The sequence below is a fragment of the Coloeus monedula genome (genome assembly GCF_965178545.1).
Source record: "Coloeus monedula genome assembly, chromosome: 3".
Lineage (NCBI taxonomy): Eukaryota > Metazoa > Chordata > Aves > Passeriformes > Corvidae > Coloeus > Coloeus monedula.
The window spans coordinates 89,341,404-89,362,889 of NC_138783.1; the positions used below are offsets into that span (position 1 = coordinate 89,341,404).

The window sequence follows — 21,486 nt, forward strand, 5'->3', positions numbered from 1 at the left end:
TGGAATAGGTCACTTGCTTATCTCCTGATATTTGCTCGTTTTGGGGCTTTTAGGTTACCTCTCTAGTAACTAAAATCCCCAAATCCAAACTCTCAAGCACTTAAAATATTGTGGGAAAGTAATCTTAATTGTACACTTGTATGTTTAAACATATAACTGCATGCAGGTGTTCAGAAGCCCAGGTGCATGTAGGTTCAGGTGTGCACACATATCTATTCTATGGGAGGACAAAAAACAGATGGAAAAATAGTTTTCAACTTTGCTTTTACAGAACCAGGTCCCATCAAGATCAAATTCACAATGAGAATTAAAACCAAAAACTAACAGAGACCCCCAGTCCTGATAAAAACACCCGTTTGGCTGTGCTGATGCAGAACTAACCAGTAAAGGACATGCAAATTCAACAACACCCATTTTGTGAGTGTGCCAGTAATGGTGAGGATGCCACTGAAGACAAATTTCAGATTCCTGCAGTGTATTAACCCATACCTCAAAAGTGGGTGATGGCCCAAAAAGTCACCTCAGGGTTATATTTGCAGTGGATTTTGAAGAAGGCAATTTGAGTACCGTGTCCCCAGCACATTGTTTTTCTCCTGTGGTCCTGCCCTGATGATACACCCCATCATCCTCTGATTTTAGCAATGACAGAGTATTGCTGGACCTAGACTGCTTCTATCATTGATACCCTGTAGTCACTCACAAGACCCCAGAGTTTATTCCTGTAGCACATAAAACATACAAAGTCCTGAGGATCCTGGCTTTAAAATAACAAATTCTCATTTATCTTCCATGTTTAATATTCTTTTCATGACTCCATGCCAGTACACAGCGAAGAAATAGCATATCAATTATCTGCTCTGAGCATTCATTTTCTTTTACAGATACTTCTCTCCGTTATTCATTAATGCACTTTCAAACATCAATTAGTTTATGTATTATAAGCCTGCCTGTGTTTTGTTTGACTTTTTTCTACCTCCCTTTCTTCTCCATCAAAGCTCTTTGTGAAGAGAAGCTTTCCAGTTGTTTACCAAGAGCCTTGCTGCCTTGTCCTTTCCCAGTAAAAGGCTCTTACTGGCACACCAGCTCCATTTCTTTTCTTACAAATTAGAGTGCCATCCAGTCACTGGTTTAGCCTCTTTGGGTCATCTAAATCTTGGTGAAAGGAAGAGGGCTGACTCGAGCCTGTCTACACAGGCAGCCCTCTGGCAGCAGTCACAGCAGTGCTCCTGGCAAAGCTCAAGATGAAGCTTGACCTGGAGCAGGGAAATAACATCAGGACATTGCAGCTCAGGCTGCTGGTGTTCACAGTCCATAGCAAAACTCCTGCAGAGAGTACCTAATCTCCACACACTTGGGTGATTTTCAGAAACTATTACAAATTATTATGATACTACTCTGTACTTCCCACTTTAAAATAATTAACATGTCAGCCTACAGCAATATAATTAATTATTTAAAAGACAAAGGTGCCTGCAGCACTCGGTAAATGAGGGAGGAAACCCAGGTACATGTGCATCCCACCAGGGACATTTTCTTGGCTTCCCAGCTGACCATTTCCCAGCAGTTTAGTGGCAGAACACAAGCTCATCACTTGTAGGAATAGTGTGGCCAGGTGTCCCACTGCCAGCTTGCAAGGAGGAGATGCACAGGTTTCTCCCTGCTGCCTTTCTGCCACTTCCCCTTAGTTAAAGGTGACCAATGGCAGGAGCTGGAAGGCCCTGGGTGTCCTTGTGGCTAACATTTGGCTGCAGGGTGGCAGCAGCAGGGAAAAACATCATAAGTGGCCACAACTGCGTCTGCAGCGAGCAGCTAGCTGCTGCCTCAGGCACCATCTGCTTGAACTTTGAGTAGTTTTATTTCCAGCAAAGGCTGTGATGGCTTTGTCTCCACTAAAATGCGGTTTTAGCTTCTGCCTTGCTTGTGTGAATGAACAGACAGCACAGTGTCACCCTAGATGTCACCTGAATCTAAATGGTTTACTTTAAACCAAGTGCTCCCTATTAGAATATTTGTTTGTTTGCCTCCCTCATTGTCATGAATTAAAATCCCCTACAACACAGGGGATGTTGATGACTGAATAATAATTAACACTAATAATCCATTTGAGATTGAGCAGGTGTTATTCAGATGACAGAAAGAAAGAACAAGTTGTTCAGTGAGCTGCAAAACTAATGAAACCCAGTTTCCCAGGGGCTGTGCCTTGCAGGGCTGGTGCATGGAGCCAGCCTTTCCCACAGGAGGAAGGGACAAGTGGATCCTTCTCTCCTTTGCTCAGCTAAAGCTTTCATGAAGTTACAGCAATCTGGTATTTTTGACACTCTCACAACTCTGTTGCATGTCTCCAGCAAGAAACATGGCTCATCTCCTGGGCCAGAAGGATTGAAAGAAAATTGGAAGGTAGGCAGAAAATAAAAGTTTTAAAGGAAACTGAGCTAAAAAATAGATAGGGTCTCTTTTCTTTACCCCGCTACCTATTGTCATGAAAGCTGTAGGAACAGAATGTCTTGAGACATCCATCTTTATGTTCATCACATTTGAAATGAGGAACCATCCTGACAGACAGAGGGCCATAGGTCCCCTTCCCTGGCTGCAGCCCCTCAGCACCTAGAGAGAGGGAGTAACTGTGACACCCTGGGGTAGCACTTGATGGAGAAAAACACCTCTCCTTGGGCATGGTCCAGCTGGTGTCTTTCAGATGCCCATCGTAGAGGAGAGGAATCACAGCATTGAAGTGCCAGTCCCTCTCCCTAGGCTGTACAGCCTCCTTGGACAGTCAGCAGCACTAGTGCATCAAGCCCCTCCCTTCCAGAACATCTGCTGACATGATCCCAAATGCATCACTTTATTTTACTTTTTTTTTTTTAAGAAATCAGACTAAAATTACTGCTGTGGGTTTTGCTTGTTTGTTTTGGGGTTTTTTTGCCTGCATTTACAAACCTCGATTAAACTGGTGCAATTATAGAGTTCTCACAGGTTTAGTCTCCCATGTTTGACTGTATCTAGAAAGATGTCACTTTTTTGTGTATTACATGCACTTCTCTAAGGATTCTGTGGGTATCTGTAAATACCTAAGTGAGATGAAGAGCGACTTCATCTGATGCCAGTGGCAGAGCTAAAGCTGGGCAGTGTTTTCTGTGGAACATTTTGAGTTAAACTCTTTTAATTTATTATACAATTAGAGATTTCTCCCTTAATTAGTAGAGCGGTTAATGATCTTGAGATAAATACTCTGTGGTGCAGGTCAATTGCTGTTAGTGTCTCATTGTACAAAAACAATAGAAGCTCTGTAAGCACAGGGGTCATGGCTAGAGTTATCAACAATTTGGGGGTTAGAGTGGAAAAAGGAAAAAACAAAAGAGAAAGTTCCTTGTCTTCATCTGTAACAGCTTTCACTCCAGTATACCAGCTAATTGTCAATGTTAAGTGTATTAATACAAAAAGTATGTGAAAAACAGAACAAAAAGACAATACAAGATTAATATTCTAAATATAAGAACCTACACAAAAAAATTAAGGAATAATAATTTAAAATCAACAGCAATATATTCTTGTGTGCAACTTTACAAAGCAAATTTAAATTTAAAACTAAGGCCTGGAAATGGATTTTGGTGGGTTTTTTAAGAATAAAATGATTTTGAAATCACCATGATAAAATTCCTTACATTGATCACTTGAAGAAAATCAGGTTCCTTTCTCAAAAGGTCTTCAAGGAATTTGCATGTTAATCAAAAGTCTGCCATCACCAAGCCAGGCAGTTAAAATGAAGCTTTTTGCTAAAACTGTTTTTAATTCCTTTCTAATAAGGATCTTTTTAAAAACTAAGAGCAGTCCTCAGTAAAAGAGTTCCTGTAGAGATAATTAGATTACAAGACATGTCTTTTTAAAAAATCCTTCTATACAGACCCAAGTTAAAGCAGGAATTAGCTGCATCTCATCTATGAGCCATTGCTCATAGAATCATTTCACTCCTAAAATCAGGATACCTGGGACTCTTCAGAACCGAAAGGCTGGGCTACAACAAGCAGCACTGACTGGGTTCCCTTTTGAGTCACTCCTTCTTATTCCCAAACATCTGAGGTTTCTGCTCGACCATTCCTCAGGTTAATTCTTTATACGTGGACAAGAAAGAAAGAGATCCTGCTCTGGCTTCTCCTCTGTAACACCAATTCGAAGTAACAGAAACTTCCCTTTAGAAGGTTTGACATCATTTTCCTGCTCTGGGAGAGGAGCGGGTTGCAGATGATGACACTGCTGTTCCAAGGCACAAGCACCATGAGTCACAGCACTGGCCTCGTCACATCCTGATGGACAGCACGAGCTGCAAGTGCTCTGGCAGCAAAGTGGGCACTGAGGGCCTCTGCCACCAGCAACTGCAGGTGCCACCTCAGCAGCCCTCCTTGCCCCTAAGCAGGGTTGGCTGTGAGACTCCCCTCCACCAGGCCACCACTCTGTGAAGTGACCTCCCAGGCTGTGCGGGAAAGCCACCCTCTGCCTGGTAAATGGAAATAAACCCTCTGAAGTTCTCACTCTTACTCTGACAAAGGCCATTTACTTGGAGATGCCAGCTTTGCTAGAGGGAATGTAAAAGTACTTTCACATACTTAACTGGTTTAAGGTGAACTAGTTAGCTGATACAAATTTGTTCTGTCACATTTAGATTTCTCTAAGTAGCCAAAAATTTCATCTAAGTAAGTGTATAGTGCTGCTAGCACAAGAGCACTCCTTAATTCCTGTCTCATTACCTTTATTTTCCCTACTAAAAAGCCAGAAACTATGTAAGCCAGTGTACCATGGAGCTGGAAGGTTCCAGCAGCACACATCAGCTCATCCACTAGCACGGAGCCACTGGAACAACTACAGGGACAGGGCAGCATTTTCAAGTCACAGCAATTTTTTTTTTTTTGCCTGTACACTCACAGCACTACACGTTTTCAGAAAGATCTTGGATGCCTTGATTACATAAAAACTTAAAAGATTTTTTGAAGGTTTTTGTTCTTTTTTTCAAAGACTGTTTTTCACTTTTGGAATATGAGCTTATGCAAAGCAATTATTCCAAAGCCTATTAAGGTAATAATTAACCTTGGTGAACTTTGAATCATACCTGAAAACACCAAATACTAGTGATTTATTGCTATTAGTCCTCTCCACAATTCTTGAATGATTTCAGTTTGTGCCAGTATTGCTGCTATTGGAGGTTGCACCTGCTTCTTGACCTTGATTAATGATCTCCATTTTTTACTATTATTTAGAGCAGCTTTTCTTCCATTGAGTTGAGCTATTCATTTTACATCACATATAAAAATAACGTAATGAGTATTTCTTGTAGCTTAAGTACTACTCAGCTGTACAAATCTAGAAAATGTTTATTGTGGTCTGTTGTGTGATGCCATAGTAAGTCATCAGCAGAACAAAGCATTGCAGAACTGCTATTCCTTTGCAGAAAAAGGAAAGCATTAGTAAAACACATCTGGATTATACTGTTAGGCCACACTAAGGGCTCCAAACTACAAGATAATGAAAATAATGCAATCCTTTGCAATCCAATTAAGATGCTCTTGATATTTTAAATACTCTCTGAGAGCATACTCTCAAAAACAGTCCTTACAACAGAACATGGTCAGTTGTAAGCAGATCATTCTGGCTGAGGTAATTTAATATATGTGCGTAACACTGAAAATTGACAAGATCTGTCTCTGCCTAGATATTAGTATATTACATTTTTATTCTTTGGCTGTGTTTTACAATCAAGAAACCACTAACTCCTTACAGAACAACATTCTACTGAGGCCCGTTTGTATTATAATGACTGCCTTTTTTCATTTTTTGACCCTCTTCCCCCCCCCCCTCCCCCCAGTTCTCAGCACAATTCAGCATGTTCCAGACCATCAAGGACCAGCTGGAGCAGCGGACACGGATCTTGCAGGCCAACATCCGGTGGCAGCAGGAGGAGCTCCAGAAGATACAGGAGCAGCTCTGCCTGGTCCAAGACTCCAGTGTACAGGTGCATTACTGCTGGAAGGGGCAGAGTCAAGCATCCTCTCTCATGTGGCTATAGATAGACTTGGCAACTTAAAATTGCTCCAGAGCCCAGGATATCTGGACAAGTGGAAACCAGCTTATCTGAATGAGGATGTTGCCTCCTAAAAGCCTCTTAAGTAACCTATGTCAAGAAAGATTTAAGAGCTCTCTGGAAGAAAAGGAAGGAATACCTCAGCCTTAGGAGAAGGAGAATAATTTGGGTCATTTACAATAGTATTTTATTAACTTTATCTACCGAATCTTCAGACTGAGCAGCTGTAGTAGAAAAATTTTGAAGTTCAGACTTCCTTGTCACACTAAAACCCCCAAACTTCTGCAGTGTTCATTTGTTCACACTTGGGAGGTATCTGAATTTGTTCTTCACCGGACAGGCTTAAGCCTTTAGGGTGAAGCTGCTTTAGGTGAGCAGGCTGAACCTGCTCTTCTTCTGCCTTTGACACCTCCTACACAGAGGTAGAATTCTCTAGTACAGTATGTGCTTTGTAGCCCTTATGTTTACCAAACCTCAGAAATAATAGCAAGTGCAGTTTAGTAGATCACAGGTTGCCTTTAACAACAAATGGACCAATCATCCAGTTTTATGGAAGTTTTCTGAATGTGGGGTGATTACTGCTATGTTCCTCATAATTTAACTATAAATGCCATATAAATGCCATATAAATGATCCTTGCTAGTAATGTAGCACTGGGGACTTTATGAGTATTACACTTACAAGGTGATTTTGGAAGACAGACTCTGTCAAGTAAACAAACATCTCTAAGAGTATTTTATGAACAGGATGAAAACATGGGACCTACTGAAGTCAGTGGGAATTTTGCTTGCAACTTCCACACAGAAATAAGACTCTCACCCATCATCAGCATCTGTGAAATGCAGTTTCACACATCAAGAAATTGGGATTGTATGTTTAGGCAATTAAGGGATCAGGGAAGCCAAATTAGAAACTTAGCCACCTAAGTTGCTGCATGTGCACTGCTGTAAGACAACACAGCAGTTGTGGGTTCCAAACCCAGGACTCCCTGTTCCTGGTGCCATACAATCGTATAGGGAGATCAGGTTTAGCTTCTCTGCTGACTTTGATTAATGGGAAGAGAAAGTCTCCCTGCAATTAACAGGTGTTCAGTTCAGAATCATGTCATATGTCTGAAACCTATTATTGTATTATGAATATCTAGAGACATGATACTCTAACTTCCTCTCTTTTTAACTGGGTGACAACCATTACTCTCTCCTGGTGAAGTCTTCAACAGTCATACACACTCTTTTTTTTTTTCATCATTCAGGCAAAAATAGAATTTTAGAGCACATTCTTATATGCTGGAAACAGATTTTATTTTTAGAAAGCTGTCTCCTATATGCACTAGGGTGCATTTAACAGTCCAAAGACCATGGGACAGATTCTCAGATACACTCAGAGGGAGCTCACACAGAGAGAAGCAGAGGCCCAGGGGGTAAATGGTGGGTTGTTCTGTACTGCCCACCCCTTACCAGTTTGCAGCTCTGAGTTACACCATTTGGGTGATGCCCTCTCCCATGAAGACTGCACCAGGTTGGACCAAGTATTTTCAGACCATTACAAGTTCTCTGGTGTCAGTACCTACCATTTCTCAGCTTATTATAGATGCAGAACTGAGAGGCAGGGAGAATGGAAGACAGCTTGGAAATGCAGGGGCTGCATATTTGCAATGCTGGATGGGGATCATCTGGCAATGCTGGATGGAAAATACATCCTCTGCATTTTGGGTGCTTTTTGGTCTCCTTAGAGCAATCAAACAAGGTGATGAGACGCGAGTGTTCACACTGACTCCTGGCCAGGGCCTTTTTATTCTCCCACTTTCTCTAGGTAAAAAAATAAAAAACACACAAAGAAATTACTGTTCTGTTGCAGGGAGAGATTAAGACCAGGAATTAATTTTGTCTTACTTGGCTAGGGGCAATTTGAAAGAAAGCCTCACACTTTTGCATGCAGCTCTTTTGTGACTCACAAGCAGCAAGGAGTAAACTGTTACATCAGAAATCCAACCACGTTCTTTGTCACACAGATTTCATCATTTAGGGAGCTGGATGTCTGCAGACATTGATCTGTGTCTACTATCAAAGCTAAAATGCATAGTAACAAACAGGGTACTATCAAGCACATTTCTGGTGTCTTTAATACACTGCGTAATAGAACTGTAAGCGTGGGGGAGTGATGTAGGCTGTCTGAGAAGGGGGAAGTGTTCCATGCTTTTCCCTTATTAGCTGATTTATTAACATATCATCCCCACTGGTCCACTCCCTTCCACACAGAATTGTACAGGTAGCTCTGTGGAGAATTAAGCTCAATTTCCATTTCCTTCAGAGATCTTCAAAACTGACTACAGCAGTCCACCAAGAAATGCTTTCCCACCTGGACAGATGTTGAGCACAGTAGTTTGCATTAGAAACTGTTTGCAAGAGAAAGATGAAACTATCGGGAGGGTTGCAGGCCCTGAATAAAAGTGCTCAAAACCCCATTAAATCCCTGTTACTGCTTTTCCCAACAATGAAGGACAAGAGCAGAAAGAGTAACCTGAGAAGTCTAAAGGATGCTGTGTCTGTTCTAGTTTGAACTGTCTAGCTAATGATTCACAGATGCAGAGGAAGGCAGAGAGGCTGAGCCTGACCAGCTTGCAAGAGCTACAATCAAGACCATCCACATCCACCCATCATTTGCAAAGCAGGCTCTCTTCGAAGTCAGTGAATCTCAGCTTCCCAATGCTGTGCTTCTCATCTTTACACATCTTACATAAAGAAAGAGTCTTGGTGCCTGTAATGATGGCCCCAAAAGCTATAATCCCCTGATTATCCAAAGGACAGGTAGAGTCAAAGAGATGTTTTCCTCAGGATGTCTTGTCAGTGTGATTCAGCCATTAGTTGTAGGGCCCATCTGTCTTGAAATGAGGGGGCAGCAGTGTCAGAGGGTGCCTCCTCTCCCTTGCTGCTTTGCTGTGTATGTTAACAATCTGGCCAATTAAAAAATGTTTGCAAGATGCTTCACTGACCTTACAGTCCACAAAATCACCAACGAGACATGTCATTAGCAGCAATACAGTTAGGAGGCTGCTAATTCATCTACTTAGACAGGGAAAGATTTTATTTTTTATGAAAAGGTTTCTCTTGTTATTTAAAGCTGCTGTATTTTTGTGTTTTGGGGGAATTCAGACAGGACTATCACAAAAGAGGAACATTATGAAAAACCACCATTAAGTTTTGTACAAATTAAGCTTTTAGGTTTAACTAGCAGGTGGAAATTCCATGCTTCGATCCTCTGTCAGGTTAACTCTTGTTTTGATAAGGCATTTTGAGTCTTCAGTTCTGCAGGGACATGGGCACCATTGCTTCCCACTCTGAGCTTGTTTTTTCCAGGTCATTTATGTCCAGAAGGTAACAATGCTGCTTTGGCCATTATAACGGCAACAGAGGGTCCCCAGGTATGAAACACTCAGAGCCCTCTCAGGGTACAAACATATGAACAAATGCAATTGGCCTACTGGGATAAACTTGGTTCTAAATTTATAGTGTGCTAGTTGCCAACCATTAACTGTGCACGTTCTTACCCAGTGGCACACTCTGGTAATTGCAAAGTAGGTTACTCGGCTTTCTTTCAAGGATAAGCTCCTTGGCCTTCATCTGGAAGTGAGGTAAGCACACAGGGAGGTCCCTGCTAAATAAGTAGTTTGCTGCAAGTTCACACCCTGCCTGACATTTGCCTTGATAGATGTTGACTTTGCATTGGTTGAACTGAGTTTTCTCCAGTGTTGTGCGCCACATACAAGGAGGACACTAAGGTAATCCTCCTAAAGGTGTCTTAATTTGCAGTGATCTGTCCAGTACCAGTGGGCTGACACTCCCCATCACCTTTTTGACATGCACCACTTGCTTTGCCTGTTCTGAATTTTATATCAAATTTTGTATCAATGGCAACCTGTTTCATTGCTAGGGCTAATCAAGTGAGTTCATGTACTAAACATGTCCAAAGCTTAGCTTCTATGTACAGAAAATAAACAAGAGAATGAATTTTCATGATTTTTGTCTTTGATTTATTCATAATAAGACCTATTTACTTGACAGAAGTTGTGAGACCATCTGTCTTTCTGATATGTAATGGCTCCAAACTCAGTGAGCAGTGTTTTTAAAAGAAAACACTCGGAGCTAGTTTCAGACCTGCTGCAAGCAGCAGCCCCAGCTCTGTCACTTGACCCATTTATTCCTATCAGACATCTCTGAGATGTGGTTAGCCTACAGCACCTGAAACAAGCTGTTGCTTTTCCTTAATTGCCCCCTCTCCCAGCTGATTAATGTAAGCTTTGTCTGTACCTCTTCTCCTGAGTAAAATCTTGGCACACAGAAATTAATTAAAAATTTATCATATTTAAATAAACTGTGTTTTTAAAGCTAGATAAATAAGTACAAACATGATGGATCAAGCCATACTTTTTCAAGGAAAAGCAGTATATTATGCTGGGCTTTTGGAGAAAGGTATAGGCTTTTTCCAGGAAAAATTAGAGGGGACATGATAGTTTAGGGAATTGTTAATATAGCAGTAAGCTGCAGAAAGGTGTACTAATTACTGGGCGTACCTCAGATGTACTACTAGGCATGGGACTGATGGATGAATAATGAAGAGAATAATTGTGATTCTGATTTCATTTAAAACTTAAGTAGCTCCACTTAAATTAATGGAGTTCCACACATGTAGCAGTGGTGTGGAATCAGAATCAGATCCAAAAATTACGTCAACTGTGTGGGATGTGTATCTCCATACAGTCCTTGGTGGCAGGAGGCTAGGTTTGAAATACTGCAAAGAGAGCTTGTAGCATTAATAATGCATAGTTTTAAAAGATTACTTTTTCCTCTTTACAGCTGTAATTAAAGAAACAGCCCCTAGAAAAGCAAAAATTCCCAAGTCCTGTAACTTTTAAAGAAGAAAGCCTCATCTTGAAATGCAAGAATAGAGAGGACATCATTTACCGAAACACTAAGAGAGGAGCTGGTGGCTCTTTTGCACAAGTCAAATGCATGGCACAGTTAGGAAGAGCACCAGGTGACAGTTACCTGATGGGAAATCAGATAAATGACAGTGACTGTCTGTTTACACATCCTCTCAATTATAAGGACATGGCCATTCAACTTGGAGAGCTCTGGCCTGACTGTGGCCTCATTAAAAACATTCGACAACTCAGCAGGGTGTAAAGTGTTGAATTTCCAGATACAAATTCAAAGACAGCTCTGTCTGAAAGGCAGGTGGATTTTGTTGAAAGGAGAAACAAAAGGACTGAAAAGGCATGGAGTTACACTCTTCTCTTTGGTCAGGATGCCCGAGAACACAGTGAATGTACTGGGAACTGCTCTTATGAGGGCTGTGCCTGCCCCATGGAGAGAGGACTTGTACCTTCAAGACACATTTCACAAGTAATAGGTGTACTTGCAGAACAAGAAACTAGAGACAGCAGAGCTGTTAAATGTAGGAATGATAGGTAATTTCCAACTAACAGTAAATGTGTTATGAATCCAGAAATATGGTAACTTTATTTTAGAATGTATCTTTGGATTTACTTCTGTCACCTTTATTATTCATGACAGCTGGGCTATGTAAATAAACCCTCCCCTCTTCTTTTCCAGATGTTCTTACAGCAGCCGACAGTGTCCCTGAGCTTTAACAATACTCAGCAGCTGGACCCACAACAGCTACAGCAGAGGTCAGGGGCCATTTCTCAGCAGCAGCTTGTCCCCAGTCCTCAACTTCAAGGGCAAATCACATCTTCACAAACAACGAACCAGCAGGCACTGAGAGAAGCAAGTGTGATATCGAACCAGGTAATCATTTCTTTGAATAGAGAAGCATTTAGATGGAGACACTGAGCTGTTATCAAGCAAGCAAAATAATGTCAGTCCTGTAGCTGTGCCTTTGCCTTCCCTTTCTTATTCTTCTGTATAAGGGCAGCCTATAAAAAGGGTTTCCCTACAGCATTTACCTTACTTTAAAGCCTTTTTTTAAGACCTCAGCCAGGAGAGTTACTTGAGCAGCTGTACAGCTTGAAAATGGAGCAGGGGGGCATGCAGAAGGTGTGGGTGACTTACTGTTCTTCAGGTGGTCCTGAAAGAAACCTGACTGACCACACTGGAAATTTGAAATAGTGAGATCTCTCAGAATACTTGCTCCCTGAGTCTAGTCGGACACCACCAACACAACAAAGCCTGTCTGCTGTGGTGGCACACAGAATACATTGAGATTCGTGTGAGACCCTCAGGTTGTGAACATTAACAGGTTCCTGCACAGCACAATAAAGTTCAGCCTGACAGTAACTGAGATCTGTGAAAGCTATAAGGTTTGGCACTGGATTTTTTGTTCATCCTGCTGGTTTCTCAGCATTTCCAGTGTTTGCTCTTCCACCCACCTGTTGTACCTCCCTTCACAGAAAACTGAGCTCCTGTTTCTGCTTCCTGATTGTGAGGCAAGCATAGCTGCATGATTGTCTTCAGAGCTCCCAGCTGTAGCTTTTCACTTCCTACATACCTGTGTTATAATGACTCTATTAGTAGAGAGTGTATCTGCATAATAAATACAGGACAAGGGGCAAGGGGCAGAAACTGATGCACAGCAAGTTCCACCAGAACATGAGGAAGAACTTCTTCATCACATGCGAGTGACCATGCACTGGAACAGGTTGCCCAGAGGGGGTGTGGAGTCCCCCTTACTGGATTCAAGAACCGTCTGGACACGATCCTGTGTATTTGTGCTCTGGGATTACCCTGCTTGAGGAGGGAGGTCGGACCAGATGTCCCACTGTGGTTTCTTCCAACCGCTCCTGTTCTGTGATTCTGTGAAACAGAAAAAACAAAACAAAACAAAAAACAAACAAACAAAAAAACAACCGACCACATTTTTTTTTCTTTGATCTTTTCCCATCATGGGACTTGGCGGCAGCTCCTCACGCCTAACTCTGCTCCCGCCTTCATGGGGGGTCATTTGGGCAGTGCCTTCCCAGCGCCCCGGTCCCACGGGTTTGCCGGACGGCACGAGCGGGCCTGGGGCAGCCGCGGGCATGACAGTCGTTTCGCGTATGGTGACAGCAGCCCGGTGGCAGCACCGCCAGGCACTGGTGCCGAAGTCAGGCTGTCTCCCGCCTCTCCTCTTTTCTTGCAGGGCCCGAAGGCGGCGCGGAGCGCGGAGCTGGCGCCGGGCGGCGGCCGCGCCCCCCTTCGCACCGCGCCCGCGCCGTTCGCCTCAGGCGGCGGCCCCGCGGCGCCCCCTGGCGGCCTGTCCCGCGGCGGCACCCCCGCGCCCGCCGGCTGCAGCCACGACCAGCAGCTCAGGTACGGGGGCACCGGGGCCGCGCTTGGCAAGGGCTGAGCTGCCGGCTTTGCTCAGCGGAAACAGCGATCAGCGCACACCAGCTCCTGTGACTGGAGTCACACGGGTGGATTAGCACCCCCAGAGCGTAGCTGTCTAACCCCGTAGCGTTATGAAAACTGAAATCTTGCTGCTGGCTTTGAAGAGCACAAGGTGAATTTAACCAAAGTTGTAAAATATTATTCAAGTATCCATATACTTAGCAGATAATAATGATAAAAAATGTGGTTTATTAGGTGTATGTCAGGCACCCAGATCACCCCAGAGGGCAGGCTCTGCCCCAGCCTCTCCACCTTGCAGTGCTCAGGATGCTCCTGCCGCAGCCAGCAGGGCTGGGTCAGACTCCCCACACTCAGCCTGGTGCCGTGCCTGCGAAAATGCCCTGTTTCTCTTTGCACAGTGTGGAATTTGTATGGTCCTTCTCTTCCAGCAATGTCACTTTTTTTTTTTTCCCTCATGTGCTAGATTGTTGCTTAGCCAGCCTATTCAGCCCATGATGCCTGGCTCCTGTAATGCAAGACACCCTTCAGACCTCAGCATGGCGGGATCCCAGGCTAAGTATGTGCCTTGTCGAAGATAAAACATCAAAGTTGCTTTTGAGGGGAAGTAGCCTTCTTTTGTAAGATGACGAAGTAGTTATAAATATTGGGAATGTGTTTCTGTGCTGAGCCTGCCTTCTGGCATCAGGGTCAGCCTTACCCTGCCTGGTCACATCAAGAAGATGACAGAGAGAAACACAATGTGCCAGGGGCGTTTTAACAAGCCATGGCTGGGGGAATATTTGTCCCTCACATGCTGCCTGCTTCAGCACTAGAATTTCTGATCCACCAAGGTAAATGTGAGAGAGAAAGTCAGCACTGGCCCAGTTAAATGACTGGTGCCAAGAAAGCCTCAGCTCAGTTGTTTTGTCCCCTTAAAACTTAGATGAAGGAAGCAGACCACACTGGTCTTTTTTTTAAGCTGTTTTTGGTCACTGTACTTAATTGTGAACTGCTAAAATAGTAAGCAACTGATTGCACATCATTTCTGTAAAAATAATTCTTTTTACAAAACAGTATTCTTCTAATGTTATCTCAGGAATTCAGTACTTCTTTTTTTAAACAACACTATTGGTGTTTAAGATTATCTTGAGTTAATTTGTCAAATGTAAACATTGTAGCTCTGCTTTTAAGCCTCTGAATAAAAGAGGCCTTATTTGCAAAGATGCATCTCCTAGTTCATGTAGACTTCCTGACTCGTGGGACCCTTTTATAGGAGCTCACATCCTCGTACAAGTACCCAGACTGTAGCATTTCTGACTAAACCCTAATGTTGAACAGCTGTTGAGTGAACACATGCCACACTATGATCTCATCACCCTTTACAGGATAAACAGAATTAGGCTGGGTTGGCAATAGTTCCATTGTGGTTTTGCCCACAGCCTTCCACAAAACAACACATATTTAAGCTTTGCTATGCAAAAGCAGAATGGCAAGAGGAGATGAGTATTTTGTTTCTGTGCCATCCCTCATTCCAGAGGGTTTCTAGAGGCCTCTTCTGTTCCTAGAGTGGGGCTCACTGTGATGGGAACTGCTGGTCGTACTTGGCAATATGTGTATGAGCAGCTTAAGAAGTAATCAACCCTAGCCATGTTTCTGCAAGAGATCACCACCCCCCAGGCAGTCACAGGGGAGCACAGGCAGCAGGACAGGAGGTGCATTTGCTTCTCTCTTGCTGCAGTTCAGGGCTCAGCATATTAAAACAGAATCAAAGGCCATTTGGTTTAATGAGCCTGGGACATGAATGCTGCGGCTGAAGACAAGACGTGCATAAACCAGAATCTTTAATGAATCTAAAATATGATCTGGATTTTGAGGTGAGATGTATTCTTTCCTCCAAGTCCAGCTCATGCACAGAGTAAGGGAAAGCAGTGCTGCCAATAGTGCTGTTGCTCATATTAGCAGGTCCTATGCACAGGAATCATTTATTGAGAGTTGTTTGGGAGGTTTCAGCTGCAGAAGAGAAGGCCCAAGGACAGCAGCCTTCCAGTATCTAAAAGAGGGTACAGGAGAGAAGGGGAGGGACTTTTTACAAGGGTGTATAGGGATAGGACAAAAGGCAGTGAATTTAAATTAAAAGAGGGCAAGTTTAGATTCGATATTAGGAAGAAATTCTTTACTGTGAGGGTGGTGAGGCACTGGAACAGGTTGTCCAGAGAAGTGGTAGATGCCCCATCCCTGGAAGTGTTCAAAGCCAGGTTGGATGGGGCTCTGAGCAACCTGGTGTAGTGGAAGGTGTCCCTGCCCGTGGGAGGGAGGTTGGCACTAGATGGTCTTTAAGGTCCTTTTCAACCCAAACCATTCTGTGATTCTATGAATTAGGAAGACTAGGGATTGCCATCCCTATTCTAAGAGAAGACTGTGGAGATACTTACAGCTTTTTACCAGCTAGGCTCACAGTTCAGTGCCTTAGAAAGCCTCGGGCAGCCTAGAGAGGTAGCACGGGCAGTCCAGCATTTCAGTAGCTCTAAAAGCGGCGATAGTAGCTGCAAAGCTGATACCACCAGTAGAAGCAAAGAGGGAGAAATACAGCTTTTGGTTACCAATTCCTGCAATTAGAAGCTTCCAAATAGAAACAGAGACAAGATGTTCGCAGAAAGGGTGCAAACCAAAGAGGGCGGGCCCCCCTCTTGTTCCTTTCTTTTATTCGGAGAAGGGGAAAGGGGAGGACTGGGGGCGGACCCGGGGTGACCGGCCAATCACACACTGCTAAAGAGTTCGAGTTACATTTGGGTTTTGCCCGCGCTTGGACCAAAGGGGTTCAGAGCACATGGCAGAGGCAAGTGTCTTGGGGAGGGGGAAGGGAAGCTCGGAACAGGCCGCAACAGAAGACCTTTGTTTCCAACATTTTCTTCTTGATTGTTTCACTTCTTTCTTCCATAGATATTCTCAAACCCAACAAATGTTTCAAAGTTTGGAAGTGCAGACTTCCAGCAGCAGCTCTCCAATCGTACTGATGGGACAAGCAGTGTTAAACCAAGGGTTCACCACTAGCCCTCCTTCCCAGCCATCCTCTTTGCCACCTATGCAACTCCAGCACCAACAGCATCAGCAACAACGCTACCTGCAGGTAGGACAAAGAGGATGATGTATAAAGTGTACACACAGAGTAATAAGGTGAGTGGACTCTGCAAATGGAGCCCCAGGTTTCTGCTGGAGCCTGATCCTGGCAGAAATGTCCATTTAAGAGATTCTGACATGTGACACACTGCTACAGTGCCCTGTACCAGTACAGCAAGGGAGCAGTGGGAACAGTCAGAATATTTAAAAGGAAATTACTAATTCTGTACATTTGAAAGCATAATCAGATTATCTTGGATATATTTAAAGTTTATTTCTAGCTGGAGAAAATCAATGCCTTAGGATTTGTTCTGTACTCTTTATTCAGTATAAAATTTGCTTAGTTTACAAGTCGAAAGATGATTTTTAATTACCAGCATCAATATAAAATAGATCTGGATCAGATATCTGGATCCCTTCAGGAAACTAACATATTTTTTCAACCCCACAAGGCAAAGAAGATAAAGTGGAGCACATTGCCTGGAAGAACCAGGTGATTTGAAGATGTAAAAATACTTATTTTTTGACCTAATTCAACACATACTAAAGCAAAGGGGGGAAATGAGGTGTCTCTGTATTAGTTCAACAGGAGCTGAACTGAGTCTATAAAACCTGGTCACATATCTATTGGCATCACTGAAAGAGTATAACCAACCTCAAATGATTAAACTCTTGTTATTGAAATGAAATCCTTATCATAGGCAAGAATTAATGAAAAAAAGTATGGCAGATACTGTTTCCAATAAGGGATCTGCAAAATTCACATCAACTTCAACACTGCAAGGTCACACCCTACTGTAAGCTCACGAAAAGGAAGGGCTGGAGGGGACAGCATGAGGCACGTTAGGATCCTATTTCATTTCTGCCATCCATCCGTGTCATTTCTGACATGTTCACCCACCCGGTTCCTAAACAGGCTTTTCAGGATAACCTGCAAATCCCAGGCAGTGCATTCCCATGAGAAAACCTTCTCAATGCCTAATTGGAATGTTCTTTGTTGCAATTTATGTCCATTCCTTCTAGCATTAGTTAAGCTAACCTCATCCCAAACAGCTCCAGAAATAAAAGCCAGAAAACCAGTAGTATTTTTAAGCATCCTGTACACTGAGGACAAAGAGCATTAACACATGAAAGAATCAGACACTGTGATAAATTTTATTTTATCTGTAGGTGCAAACACCAAGTTCTTTGCACAATGAACAACCCGATTCTTTGCTCCTGCCATCTTACTCACCACAGCAAGGAAATATTGGGTATCATCAGACACAGCAGCAGCAACAACAACAACAACAACAACTAACATCAAGAAGAAGGAATAGTTTGTCAGAATCATCAAATTTACCACAGCCACTGCGATAGAGTCCCACCAGCACAATCAATGCACGATTAGCTTTAACCAATGGGCACATGGGGCAGAAGAGAATGACTGTACTTACTGTTCTGGCTTTTGCACAAGCATTTCTTTCCAAGCTCTATGACAGAAGTATGCCCAGAGTGCAGACTGCCACAGACAGTGCATTCACGGCACACTGGCTTCCGTTTGCGCTGTGTCGTGAGCACAGGACGTACTGACAGAGCAAAATAAAAAGGAGCACTATCCTGTGCAGCTTCCATCACCACTGGGTGCATAGGAAGAGGCGTTCAATCCCGGAGTGTCACTCTGGAAGCCATCTGGCAATTCAAAAGACTGTCGACAGACTCATGAGGTACTTGGCCTTCACTGTTTCAGTTCTTCTTTTGTGTATGAAAAGCACTGCGTCAAAGGTCTATTGAGGAGAGAACAAGAGATTATTTTTATTATGATTATTGTTATTATTTTGCACAACTGCACAGAGGACAAAACCTAGGCACTTTCTGTAAAGAGAAGTTTGTTTCTTTATTCTTGTGGCCAAATTAGCACATCCAATGGAGGAGAAAGTCCAGCCATTGGTGAAGATGGTCTACAGCTCATAACCCTTGATTTAGAATCTGAAAAGTATTATGCAGCTTACCCTAACTGTTCTTCATTAGTAAAAACCAACCAACCAAAAAAGAAAACCCACACTGGACTGTTTCCTACGTGAATTGTGATTGCAAAGGAGAACTCAAATTGTAAGCACAATCATGCAACTCTCCAGTAGTACAACATGAATCCTTCTTCAGCCTAAACTCACCCACTCCAAGTCTCTGAGAAATATGCACTGTGTTTTGGCCCACTGACTCGGGATGCTGCAGACTATTACATATCTCTTTCATTATAACATTTAGGATTAAATTTTCCTTTGGAGGAAAAAAAAAAAGAAAATGCACTTTTCGCTTTTTTTGTATGTTTTCCGTTGATATGTTTCTAAGAAAGATTTTATGTAATTATTAAATAAAAAGTAGTGTATTGTACAGCTGTTGTAATAATGACCTATTTCTATATAAAATAAAATTATATGGAATTATGTGGAAATTATTTTGTATATGAAATATCAACTCATTTCACAAGTATAAAGATTGTGCTTGTGCTTTTTTGTGAGTGGGTATTTTGTAATAAACTAATGAATTAGAAATGTTTTTGTGAAGGGAACTACTGTTTCATGCTATATACAACTCAAACTATTATTTTTTCCATTTAATGATGGACAGTTGTCTTTATTTGTAGAATAAAATAAAATAGCCAAAAGGCTTTATTGCAGGAGTTGCACACATTTTCCTGTGACTGTCAAACTATGTGATTCACTTTAGACTTTTAATCTTAGCCACAGACTTGAATGGTGTTTGGCACCCAGTTAGCAAACCAAGTATTATCCCTTGGAATTTTTGTCATGGCATAGACACTGAGAATGAGAGCTCAGGAAGTTATATTAGCTGCAAGTGAAGACAGCTCATTTTAAGCACCTTTAAAACTTTGAGCACCTTTTAAGACCTCAGGCAGCTTTGTACTGCCAACCAAAGAGTTCTATATTAGCACAAAACAGATCTGTGACTCAGCACACACCAGGGTTTTGACCCATGTCCAACTTCAGTGTTTTAAGACACCGCTGTCCTGAGTTTTGGGACACATCTCTTCTGAAATACTCACCCTGTAGACAGTCGAGTTTCCACTTTAGCATCCTCGTGCAGACTCCTTTTCACATTAAATTCAAACTGACTACAGGATGGAGCAGCCAAGGTACAGGTTTGCTTTCCCTCTGCAGACAGGGAGAACCTCCAACACAGATGGAGGTGGGTAATGAGCACAAGAATGTGTTCATTCCCCTCAGTAAGACTGAAAGGGGATGGCTCTCAGGGCAGCTTGCAGCCACTGGAGCCAGCATTAGCTTCAACAAAGTGCACACATGGCCTTCCCTCCCTTGAGTATCAAGGATCACATCAGCAGGGCCTACATGTTCTGGTTTATATGCCATAGGGGAACAATGGAGATAACTGGGCTGGGAGCTGGAAGTTGTGAAAGTAAGCTCTCATGGAAATGAAAAAAAGCTTATTTGCCCTGAGTTCTGAAAAAGCTAGAAGTCTCCTAAAGAAAATCCATTGACAAAATTTCCCTGATGATTCAATTGCAAGACTGGGTGGTAGCACTGATGGGTGCATGTGTATTTCAGTCCATACAATCCGTCATTGGGAGAGGATGAGGGAATCAAGTATCTGGTCTCTAAGAAAGTGTTTTTACTGCTACCTTTAGGTACCAGGGTGAATTAGCCTGCTCATCCCTTTAAATTCTTGTGTTCAGTGAAGCAAGAGTGACCCCACCAGATGAAGATTAGAAAGCTAAACTTGAAGGTTTCACTTAATGTCTGAAGGAACCTCTCTCTTTTCATTAACTATAGACAAACCTAAGCAAAGGCCAGTTGGCTAAGACAGAGGCTAACTTCATAAACCCCAGCCACTCCTGGGAAAGGAGGGGACAAATCTGTAAGCCCAAAGTTCACGCAGGAAGAGGAAATGAAGGAATAAGAGCACCTCAGAGGAAATACTTGTGGAAGTAGCAGTTGATGGATCTCAACTACTATGACAGAAGATACAGGAAGGGAAAATTCCTTTAAGAATTTGTTCTACTCTCAGGGATTATAAACCCATGTCTCCCAGTTGCCAGTGGTATGTCCAAACCAAACTCAGCCTTGGAGCAAACACAAACACTTTCTAAAACCAGTGGCACTGTAAGCTTTTAACAGGGAGATGCTGTAGATAGGGTAGGGTTGCCTTCTAAGCTGGTTTAATACATTGTTTGGAAGGATACAGAGAACTCACAAGTGCAGATTTATGTCAATACCTAGTTTTTCATGCTTTCCCCATACACACATTCTGGTTTGGGATTATTGCCCTTGTTCTCTGTTGCACACACAAGGCAACGCCAGTCCTCACAGAGCTGGGGTGTTCTAGTTCATTATAGCCAACACCCAGCTTGTTCCAACATCCTTAGCTCGGGCCCGTTTTCCGGGCAGGTGAGATGGTTACATCAGGCTACTGCCCCACGCCGGGATGCCTCGGTTCTGTCTCGGGAACAAGAGCTGCAGATCTGCGGGAGGCAAAATGCTTCTTGGAAGCACCAGTGCGCCAAGCCGAGCTCCCCACAGACCACTCCAAGGAAAAGAGAGACCCTACAGAGGGAGCGGGCGGGCGGGCACTGAACATCCCCGGTCCGGGCACACACTGACACCGCCCCAAAGACCATCCCCGGTCCGGGCACACACTGACACCGCTCCCAGTGAACATCCCCGGTCCGGGCACACACTGACACCGCTCCCAGAGAACACCCCCGGTCCGGGCACACACTGACACCGCTCCCAGAGAACACCCCCGGTCCGGGCACACACTGACACCGCCCCCAAGGCACCCCCGGTCCGGGCACACACTGACACCGCTCCCAGTGAACATTCCCGGTCCGGGCACACACTGACACCGCCCCCAAGGCACCCCCGGTCCGGGCACACACTGACACCGCTCCCAGGGAACATCCCCGGTCCGGGCACACACTGACACCGCTCCCAGTGAACATTCCCGGTCCGGGCA

At 43.4% G+C, this 21,486-nt stretch overlaps 1 protein-coding gene across 1 annotated transcript in view; it reads left to right on the forward strand.

Moving 5' to 3' along the window:
* Nucleotides 1–17,871, forward strand: part of NPAS2 (neuronal PAS domain protein 2) — a gene marked incomplete at both ends in the record, with an annotated part of 104,407 nt that extends 86,536 nt beyond the window's left edge. The window contains 6 exons of the mRNA XM_082279479.1: nt 5,855–6,001; nt 11,683–11,877; nt 13,208–13,377; nt 13,880–13,972; nt 16,336–16,522; nt 17,683–17,871. Of these exons, the coding sequence (XP_082135605.1) occupies nt 5,855–6,001; nt 11,683–11,877; nt 13,208–13,377; nt 13,880–13,972; nt 16,336–16,522; nt 17,683–17,871 (981 nt within the window). The remainder of the gene's footprint in view (nt 1–5,854; nt 6,002–11,682; nt 11,878–13,207; nt 13,378–13,879; nt 13,973–16,335; nt 16,523–17,682) is intronic.
* Nucleotides 17,872–21,486: the final 3,615 nt, after the last annotated feature.